Source organism: Theropithecus gelada, chromosome 1, assembly GCF_003255815.1.
Source record: "Theropithecus gelada isolate Dixy chromosome 1, Tgel_1.0, whole genome shotgun sequence".
Lineage (NCBI taxonomy): Eukaryota > Metazoa > Chordata > Mammalia > Primates > Cercopithecidae > Theropithecus > Theropithecus gelada.
In genome coordinates, this window is record NC_037668.1 from 68,009,243 (window position 1) to 68,020,372 (window position 11,130).

General features: G+C 42.9%; 1 protein-coding gene across 1 annotated transcript in view; it reads left to right on the forward strand.

Annotated features, from left to right (window-relative positions):
- ZMPSTE24 (zinc metallopeptidase STE24) overlaps positions 1-6,234 on the forward strand; it is a 47,460-nt gene extending 41,226 nt beyond the window's left edge. Inside the window, exons 9-10 of the mRNA XM_025402499.1 lie at positions 2,634-2,777; positions 4,529-6,234. Coding sequence (XP_025258284.1) covers positions 2,634-2,777; positions 4,529-4,753 — 369 coding nt within the window. The 3' untranslated portion in view covers positions 4,754-6,234. The remainder of the gene's footprint in view (positions 1-2,633; positions 2,778-4,528) is intronic.
- The last annotated feature ends 4,896 nt before the right edge of the window (positions 6,235-11,130 follow it).

Sequence of the window (11,130 nt, forward strand, 5' to 3'; positions counted from 1 at the left end):
TAAAAAACATTAAAATAAAAAGGCCAGCTGGTTCTGGGTGATGAATTACAAGGGAAGATTTGTGAACTCCTGTGGGCACTTTCCTGTATCTTTAGGTATAGAAATGCATTCCTTGGCTTGAAGCTGTGTTGTGTGGATACATGGCACTGAGTAAGACTAAATAAATCCAGGTCCAAATTCAATTGAATTTTCAGTCTAATAAGGAAAATCACTGCCCCTTCCATGAAGGAAAGGTTCCAATGGAATCAGCCTACCACAAGGTGGTTGGCTGGTCCCTGAGATGTGGTACCTTATCAAGACTGGGACTGATTGCTTCTCCGGACAGACTGGACATATGGCAGGTGCCAGTGAGGAGGGTGTCTGTGTTGACTAATACGTTAACTCCATCTTTGTCACTGTGGCCACTCTATTCATAAGTCCCTTGACTAAGTCATGGAGTGGCTACAGAGAAAGGCTAGCTGACCTTCACAGAGCAGGTGTCTTCCCCAGTTGACCAAGAGCCTCCTTGACTGTGGGACTCTTTCGGTGAACATTAACATTAGGCCACCTATAATCAAACTCTGCAGTAATTTTGGAAGTTTTGTCACATACCTCTTTGCCAAATCTCCTTGTTAGCCATCCTCTACTTTTTTCCAAGGCCCTAATTATCCAGCCGAACCATTTTTTTCCCACTGCCAATGAATTAGGATATATATCCTTGCCTCAGGCTCTCTCTCCTCCCAGGCTTAGTGGACGGTGAGATATACACCTTAAAGTTCCCCTCACCGAGAGTATATCCCTTCACCGCCGCCTTCCAAGACCATCCCTGAGTGGCTCTGTAATGCCACAGCAGTCCACTTTCATCTGGTGCCAGCATATTGTGTTAAGTTATTTGTAAAATAGGCTCTGATTTTTTTCCTGTTCAACTAATTGATTATAGGAAATGGCTTATGAGTAAGGGTTGGTTGAGGGTTGTTGGTGGCAGGAGTTGGTGTACTAGAGTATGAGCCACCTGCTTATTTAACTTACTGGTGCCTTCATAACTTGCTTCATTTCCACTCTTATATCTATCACTTATGCTTGATGATGAAGTGTTTCTGGGCATACCAGTTTCCTGGCTAGGCAGATTAACATAGCATCCAGTTCAGGAGGAATAGTTCAGGTTGCAGGATCATGGTATCCCATGACCAGGAATTCAGTCTGTAGTAGGGCCCAGTAGCAAACCAAAAGTTATTTTTCAAAAGGACAATGGTTACTTGACAAAAGTGGATGCATAGATGATAAGTGTAGGAGACTTCACTGAGTTTTCTGTTGGAGCTTGTCATATGGATCCACTGAGTGATAAGGATGAGGGCGAAGCTGCTTGTCCTTTGTCCTGGAGCAGCTGCTGAGCCTTCTTACGCTCTGAGCCCCATTCTAAGCTGACAGCTTCTTGGGTTGTCTCGTAAATGGTTTGGAGCAACACACTTAAATAAGGTCCATGTGGCCTCCAAGATCCTAATTTGCTACAGAAAAAGAATGTTGTGTGTTCTCCAACCTTACTCGAAGAGGTTGTATTTTGGTATAGATTTTTTATTTTTTTCCCCACTCATTTATTGTTCAAGATGGATCTACTTTCTCCCCTGACCTTTCTAACTATTCGGTACAGCTCCAGTGGGCCTAGAGAGGATTCAAGGGAAGCCTGTTGCTTTGGAGCCTCCACTTCAAAGTCAGGTGGGAGACGTTGTATCTGATTACAGTCTTATAAAACAAGGCCAGAATCCATTCTAGCACTTCACCCTTTACAGAGAGAAAATATCCCATTGCTATTGACCACTTCAAACCCTCAATGATAGGAGGCTCAACTGAAGCTTGCCCTTATAGAAAATGATACAGTTTATACATTTGGGAACATTTTGTTTTACTTTTGAAATAAAAGTGAAACTAAAAACTACTGGCGGGGCAGGATGGCTCATGCCTATAATCCCAGCACTTTGGGAGGCTGAGGTGGGCGGATCACCTGAGGTCAGGAGTTCAAGACCAGCCTGGCCAAAATGGTGAAATCTCGTCTCTACTAAAAATATAGAAAAATTAGCTGAGCATGGTGGCAGGCTCCTGTAATCCCAGCTACTTGGGAGGCTGAGACTGGAGAATCGCTCAAACCCAGGAGGCAGTGGTTGCAATAAGCAGAGATTGTGCCACTGTAATCCAGCCTGGGCAACAGAGTGAGACTCCGTCTCAAAAAAATAAAAATAAGTAAAAACTACTTAAATAATTTGTTCTGTGATCACACTGATACCTTTCTTAAGATCACACTATGATTTCTTTTTTGTTGTCGTTTTTTTGAGACGGAGTCTCGCTCTGTTGCCCAGGCTGGAGTGCAGTGGCACGATCTCAGCTCACTGCAAGCTCTGCCTCCCGGGTTCAAGCCATTCTCCAGCCTCAGCCTCCTGAGTAGCTGGGACTACAGGTGCCCGCCACCATGCCCAGCTAATTTGTTTGTATTTTTAGTAGAGACAGGGTTTCACCGTGTTAGCCAGAGTGGTCTCGATCTCCTGACCTTGTGATCCACCGCGCCCGACCACACTTTGATTTCTTATACTTTATGGATGCTCCTGATCCCATAGTGAAATCAGCTTGGTAATAACTTAGAAATTTCATGTCCTTCTTTCTAGATGAATTCTTTCCTGTGTTTTTTTTTATTTGCTGTATTAATTGGTCGAAAGGAGCTTTTTGCTGCATTTGGTTTTTATGATAGCCAACCCACTCTAATTGGACTATTGATCATCTTCCAGTTTATTTTTTCACCTTACAATGAGGTAATGTATGATCTTTAAAATTATCACACATACGCTCTTACCTGCTTCAAATCTAGAGCTTTCAGGATAGTGGAAAAGGAAATAGAACAGTACAGTTTTAACAAATAGATGAAACAAAGTCTTTTAGTCCCTGGATTTACTGGTCAGTATGACAAAGTAGCAGAAAAATTCAAGCCCAAATAAATAAACGCTTGCATACTCTTAGGAAAATGTAAGTAGAAAATTAGACTTCAGTGGTGAACACCTAAAAGGACTCGGTAGAATGTTATGTCCTAGGCCACATATTCACCAGTGCTTGGGTAAAAATCTTACGTGTGTGAGGGGACAAAGCAAACACTAATTGAGTCTGTGTACGGCTCAGTAAGGGAGGCTTAGTGACTGTTCCTCTGCTCCATGACCACCTGCCTCCATATAGCCTGAGGGATCCACCCAAACCCACAGAATCAAAATCAGGTATTTTGTGGTAAATGAAATTTAAGAACATTGCTCTGTGTTAGCTCATTAGGGGTATTCTGTGTGAGTGATAATATATAGGTTAATGAGACTATATAACAAACCTGACAGTGGCAACATTTCATCATGTTTGGTAAGGCTTCCAAATTACGCTAAGAAATAATATCGGCCGGGCGCGGTGGCTCACGCCTGTAATCCCTGCACTTTGGGAGGCTGAGGTGGGCGGATCACGAGGTCAGGAGATCGAGACCATCCTGGCTAACACGGTGAAACCCCGTCTCTACTAAAATACAAAAAATTAGCCGGGCGCGGTGGCGGGCGCCTGTAGTCCCAGCTACTCGGGAGGCTGAGGCAGGAGAATGGCGCGAACCCGGGAGGCGGAGCTTGCAGTGAGCCGAGATGGTGCCACTGCACTCCAGCCTGGGCGACAAAGTGAAGACTCCGTCTCAAAAAAAAAAAAAAAAAAAAAAAAAAAAAAGAAATAATATCGAAGATCTTGAGGTATCTCCATTCAGAAGAATTCTTTCTTGGGATAGATTGCAGAGTTAAGATGAGCTAAATGAATCATATTTTTCTATTATGTATGGTGGGGACCCCAAGAAAGAAAAATGGAGGGGCATAGATCATATTCATATAACATTTTCCACATAAACCAAATAAATTTGGCAGAGGACTGAGATGTATTATCTTTAAACTCTTTTTTTTTTTTTTTAAGATGGAGTCTCACTCTGTCTTCCAGGCTGGAGTGCGGGGGTGTCATTTTGGCTCACTGCAACCTCCCTCTCCCGGGTTCAAGCAACTCTCCTGCCTCAGCCTCCCGAATAGCTGGGATTCCAGGCGCCCATCACCACGCCTGGCTAATTTTAGTAATTTTACTAGAAACGGGGTTTCACCATATTGGCCAGGTTGGTCTCGAACTCCTGACATCAGGTGATCCGCCTGTCTCAGCTTCCCAAAGTGCTGAGATTACAGGTGTGAGCCACCTCATCCGGCCTGAGCATGACTTTTGAGTCTCGTGTCAGCACTCAAAAGTTTCAGATTTTGGAACATTTCAGATTTCAAGTTTTCGGTTAGGGATGTTTAACTTGTATATGTGTTTCTGGCCTGTTTGCTTGGGGGAAAATAAGGCTCAATTTATAATTTCCTCACCCTAGGTCCCCTCAATATTAGTGATCTTTCTTTTGTCCTGCCATTCCTCTTATCCCAAGCCAAACTTCCTCTACAGTCTCAGCTCATGGAACCTTCAGTAACAACAAAGAGGTAGACAGTGGCTAAAACCCTTTCATTTACTTTTTCAGGTTCTTTCTTTTTGCCTAACAGTCCTAAGCCGCAGATTTGAGTTTCAAGCTGATGCATTTGCCAAGAAACTTGGGAAGGCTAAAGACTTATATTCTGCTTTAATCAAACTTAACAAAGATAACTTGGGATTCCCTGTTTCTGACTGGTTGTTCTCAATGTGGCATTATTCTCATCCTCCACTGCTAGAGAGACTTCAAGCTTTGAAAAGTATGAAGCAACACTGAGATGCCCAGGGTCTGTGACTGCAGACATTCTGATTATTTCTGTCCTGGCAGCATGTTCCAGCTCTTGATGTTTTTAAACTTTTTTTTAAAAGAAAAATTAAGTACAGAAAAGCCCAGATTTAAATACGTTTAATATGTCATTTCAAAAATGATTTTAATAATTCATTTCTTAAAGAAAACACCGAATGAATTTTGAAGCTTAATGTTTTTAAAGGCATAGTTTTATCTTTGACATCTAATTTACCATCAAGTTGTAAAATTGTTTGGAAAAATACAGAACTTGTTTTATTTATATACTTACATGGAAACTGCATGTGAGGTGTTTGAGGGCATATGTTTGAAAGAGGGAGCACCACCTCGGGAATCCTTTCTGTGAGGCGGAAACCGTGGTCCTGAATCGTTGTGCTCATACCTAAGTTGAAATCTGGTCTTACTTTCATGCTGTTATGATTTCATCTGGTGAATCAGTGTTTTAAATAAGAAAGGTAATAGTTGGTAAGGCCAATATTATTTAAATGAAAGTAGTTAGAAAAATGCTCTCCTACCAAATTTTAAATTTCTCTCTTCCCTCTCTTGCTACACACTGATCAAGAGTTTTTCATAGTGCTTTGAAGTTAGAAATTATGTATAGGATATTTTAAATCATTGAGTTTTGTGTTTTGTTTGTTTTCATTTTTTGGAAAATCTCTGTCTTTATCTTTTTTTCCCACATGGTAAATATGATCCCATTGGGAGTAAATTGTAGCTTTTTCTCATTCATGCAGTAAATAATACATCCTTTCACTTAGCAGAGATGGCCATATTAAACACGTTTTGCTATGTTAAAAGTGGCAGAACATGAAAGACAAAAATAACATTTTTTAAGCGACATAAGGGTGAAATGAATCTCTATGACATTTCGGGAAAAAATATAGTTTTCTATCTCTTTCAAGGGCAGAAGAGTTTTCATTTTTATTTTTGTAATTTTATCTGTAAGTCATAAGTACTGCTTAATCAGGCCTGATTCTACTCTTGAAAATTACAGTTCTGGAAATGCAGATAATGTTTACTTTGAAAACAAATGTCATGAAAGATTTCCAGTTTTTAAAGCTGTATGTTTCACTGCTTCATATCTCTGTCCACTTTCTGAATGAGAACTTAGTTTGTGCCTAGAGCTGTCACTCACTGATAATGCTTACCTTCTGGGCATTTATTCCAAAGTGGGATCGACTGTGCGCCTTTGGTATCTGACCATAAAGTCTTTTGTTCCACTGACATTTGGGTGATGTCTTCACATGGAAATATAATAAAAGTGAAAATCTAGTTTAGTACTGCATTATTTATTTTCCTGAGGCTAAAGAGGAGCAGTCCTATGCCTTTTATTCAGCATCCTTTATCTGTGACTTCATGCTCTGATAACTGCCTTTCCTTCCTTCTGTGCCTTTGAATACAAATTTCAGTTCTGCAAAAGTTAAACATTAAACATTGCCAATGCAAATGTATGTACTTTGTCTTTAGTTTGATATTTGTGTATCATTTGTTTAATTTGTGTATCGTTTGTTACCTGAACGTATGTTTATTACCCAAGAGGAACTAGGTGCTAGCAATGAAGAGGGGAATGAAGAAATAGCCCTAATGATAAGTGGTGTCAGCACCACCTAATGATGAGTGTCAGCACCACCACTCATCATTAGGCTTTACACAGAGTCTCTTCAGTGGCTTCCTCCTCCTCTGCTCCAGAGTATCACCAGTTCTTGCAGATATTTCCTTGGAAGCTTCATTTGGAACCATTCCTTCTCCATTTTTATAACCTCAAATTGTTGGGCCTCCCTGGTCTGCTCCAGCTGCCTCTTTGGTTTTCCTTACATTTGGTGGCAGTAATTAGCTTTTAAATATGTGACTGACTTAGTCACCCACACTTTATGGATGGCAGAGGCATAGGGATGGCCAAAAGGATACTGGTAGGTTCCTGAGATATTGACCAGTCACTGGTGGGTTCCTGAGATATTGACCAATCAAAGGAAGAGTAGATAGGCCCACCAAAAAAGGAAGAGATGCCACTTTGCACCCTAAGACTTGGTGGATGTGCAGCAGGGGCAAAATTGAGTAGGTCAGAGCCTTGGGTAAAATGGCACAACTCCAGCAGAGTTAAGCTCTGAATCTAAGGTAGAATCTCTGTTGTGTGTATATACTGGCTTTATCTGAGTTGGTCCTTTGCTGAGGTCTGAGAACTGCTTGTAAATTCTGCCTCTGTTTAGGATAGGAGAGTTCCCAGGATCAGTTCAGTGGTTTTAGAACCAAATGAGGGTCCCAGCTTGCCCTTATGCTTTATATGCTTATTGTTACCGCTGATCCTACATGTGATATTCCCTCCCTAGGAAACCTTCTACTTGGTCTTTTTTCTTTTTCTTTTTTTTTTTTTTTTTGAGGAGTTTCTCTCTTGTTGCCCAGGCTGGAGTGCAATGCCCTGATCTCAGCTCACCACAACCTCCGCCTCCTGGGTTCAAGCGATTCTCCTGCCTCAACCTCCCGAGTAGCTGGGATTACAGGCTTGCGCCACCATGCCTGGCTAATTTTTTGTATTTTTAGTAGAGGTGGGATTTCACCATGTTACCCAGGCTGGAGTGCGGTGGTGTGATCTCGGCTTACTGCAACCTCTACCACCTAGGTTCAAGAGATTCTCCTGCTTTTCAGCCTCCTGAGTAGCTGGGATTACAGGCATGTGAGCCACCACATCCAGCTAATTTTTGTATTTTTTTCTTTTCTTTTCTTTTCTTTTCTTTTTCTTTTTTTTTTTTTTTAGACTCTCTCTCTCTTGCCCAGGCTTGAGTGCAGTGGCGCGATCTCGGCTCACTGCCACCTCCGCCTCCCAGGTTCAAGTGATTCTTCTGCTTCAGCCTCCTGAGTAACTGAGATTACAGGCATGGGCCAGCACGCCTGGCTAATTTTTGTATTTTTAGTAGAGACGGGATTTCTCCATGTTGGCCAGGCTGGTCTCGAACTCCTGACCTCAGGTGATCCACCTGCCTTGTCCTCCCAAAGTGCTGGGATTGTGGGGTGAGCCACCGTGCTCAGCAAATTTTTGTATCTTTAGTAGAGATGGGGTTACTCCATGTTAGCCAGGCTGGTCTCGAGCTCCTGATCTTGTGATCTGCCCGCCCCAGCCTCCCAAAATGCTGGGATTACAGGTTTGAGTCACCGCACCTGGCCATGTTCCTATAAACTTTGTATATCTTTGATGGTTTTGAGTATTCTGCCATCATTAGCAGAAAGCTAACATACCACTTAAGGGCCTTACGTTCTCTCCTAAGGGCAAAACAAAGAAAATTACAGATAATTTGTAATCCAAAACTTTTATCCAGAAACTTTTAAGACCACAGTGATGTAACTTGAACGGTGTGTGTCAGGCTGAGTACAGCTTGGTGGGAAGGCAAGTATAATCCATCAGGGAATGGGATAGGCCCATTTAGACAATATGGATAAGGAAACCTTGGGCTCTTCCCTGTTATCCAGGATGATTTCCAGGGAGGAGGATTTCCTAAACAGTTTGACCAGAAACAGCTAGGAAGATACCTCTGTGTGTTCTAAAAACCCATGAAGCCGGGACCACCAATACTCAGGAAGCAGATTAGCCTTACTCTGCCCTTGGCTGAGTCAGAGCTCCCCTCTGGCTCTCTGGATGACGGTCAATAACAGGTAAAGTATTAGGATTAAGCCTCGGGCTCTCTAATCCAACATGCCACTTACTAGTAAGACTTTGGGTAAGAAATTTGACCGAGACTGTATTTCTCCATCTGTCCCCACTCTACGAAGCGCTGCTCTAGGTGCTGGGGAATACATAGTAAACAAAAGGTACAAAAATCCTCCACCTCTTGGAGTTTACATTCTAGTATGGGGGAGGCAAACAACTAAAATTTATGTATATGGTGATACATGTTTTAGAAAAAAAAGGGGGAGGCTGAGGTGTTTGGGTGGGGGTGGGAGCTGTAATTTTATTTTTTTATTTTTTATTTTTTTGTGACAGAGTTTCACTCTGTTGCCCAGGCTGGAGTGCAGTGGCACAATCTCGGCTCGCTGCAACCTCCGCCTCCCAGGTTCAAGCAATTCTCCTGCCTCAGCCTCCCAAGTAGCTGGGATTACAGGCATCTACCACCACACCCGGCTCATTTTTGTGTTTTTAGTAGAGATGGGGTTTCACCGTGTTGGCCAGGCTGGTCATGAACTCCTGACCTCAAGTGATCCACCTGCCTTGGCCTCCCAAAGTTCTGGGATTACAGGCATAAGCCACCGTGCCTGGCCAGCAATTTTAAATAGGGTGGTCACAAAAAGGCATCACTGAAGGTCAGGTTTGAACCAAGACCTGAAGGAAATGAAGAGTGAGGTGTTCTAGGGAGGTGTCTGAGGGAAGAGCATCCCAGACGCTAGATTTTGCAGGGCCTTGTAGGCCATTGTAAGAATTCAGGCTTTCCTTGAGTGTGGTAGGAAGCCATTGCAGAGTTTTAGGCGAAGGAGTGACATGATCTGAATTTTTAATAGGACCACTCTGGCTTCTATGTTGACGAGCAAAGGTTGAAGCAGGGGACTAGTTGGGAGATGCTTGCAGTCCTTCTTGCAAGAAATAATGGTGCTAGACTGGAGTGGTAGTCAGGAGGTGGTAAGTGGCTGGATTTGGGATATATTTTTAAGACTGAACCAACAGGATGTGCCGATGGATCAGATGTGGGGTCTAAGAGATAAAGTGGGAGTGGAGGATGACTCCAGTGTACTTGGCTTAAGTAACTGAAAGGATGGAGTTGCCCTTGGGCGAGATAGGAAAGATCGCAGGAGGGGGGATTCTGGAGGGGAAGATCAGGAATTGTTTTGGACATGTTAAATTTGAGATACCCATCAGACATTGAAGGGGAGATGTGGAGTAGGCAGTTGGATCAATGGATCAAGTTAAGCAGTGAGATCTGGACTGGGGATGTATAGATAAGGGTTGAAGCCATGAAACTGAATGAGATAGGAGAGAAGCCAGAGAAAAAGATGTGGTCCAAGGACCAAGTGACTTTCAGATACTGGAGAGATGAGAAATCAGCGCAGGAATCTGAGAACAGTGCAGTGAGCTAAAAGCCAAAGTGAGACCAACCCTTCCCATAAAAGGGAGCAAAAATTTGGGATAGTATCTACAGGTGGGATTGAGACAGAGATTTTATTTTTTAACATGACAAATGGGGTAATACCTACCTTACAGGGCTGTGGTAGGGATAGAATGAGATAATGTTTGCAGACGCTTAGCACAGTATCTACTAATATAAGAGCTCAACAATTGATACTTGGTGATATAATAATTCACCCTAATTGCTATGATGTAAATAAGCACAAAATTAAAATGTTTCTGGGCTGGGTGCGGTGGCTCAAGTCTGTAACCCCAGCACTTTGGGAGGCCGAGGCGGGTGGATCATGAGGTCAGGAGATCGAGACCATCCTGGCTAACATGGTGAAACCCCGTTTCTACTAAAAATACAAAAAAATTAGCCAGGCCTGGTGGCGGGTGCCTGTAGTCCTAGCTACTTGGGAGGCTGAGGCAGGAGAATCACTTGAACCCGGGAGGTGGAGGTTGCAGTGAGCCGAGATCGCACCACTGCACTCCAGCCTGGGTGACAGAGTGAGACTCTGTCTCAAAAACAACAACAACAACAAAAAAGGTTCTAACCCAGCTGGCCTTTAGGGTGAGGAGAGGATAGCTAGAGATCAAGTTTGAAAGAGGAGTCAGCAGCTGCAGGTGTGGGATTCTCCTCGCAGGCTGCATTCTAGAGGTGCAGTTTAGTGTTGAACCTTTGCCAAGGAGCTGGGCTGTCTTGGTGCAATGCCCTTTCTGTTAAACTTCTAAATCCCTCTTTTCCTAATTGTAAACAGGGGAACTGAGTTCCTACTTTTTTTTTTTTTTTTTTTTTTTTTGCATCAGACTGTTGCCTCCCAAGATTCAGCTGTCAAAAGGGCAGGTCCCTGTTCTCAGTAGGTGAGGGAATAAAACTTGGACACTGGGCCATCTCAGAACACATTTCAGCCGCACACAAGGGATCTGGAGACCAGATCCCTTTCTTCCTGGTTTGATGATTGGTGGGGTCTTCCTCTGAGCATCCTGAACATATTCATTTAATAAGTATTTATTGAGCACCTGCTGTGTGCCAGGCACTGTTTGATGTGCTGCAGAATAGAACAGCGAATAAGAGACAAAAGTTTCCACCCTCGTGGAGCTTATATTCTAGTGCTTTATGTTGAACAGTAAGTGTGGAAGAGAAATAATAAAGCGGAATGGTATTATGGAATATCAGGGTAAGGATGAGGTCAGTTTTGAATAAAGACCTGAAGCAAGGTCACTGGCAGTGATATTTTGGGGAAGAACATTCCAAGCA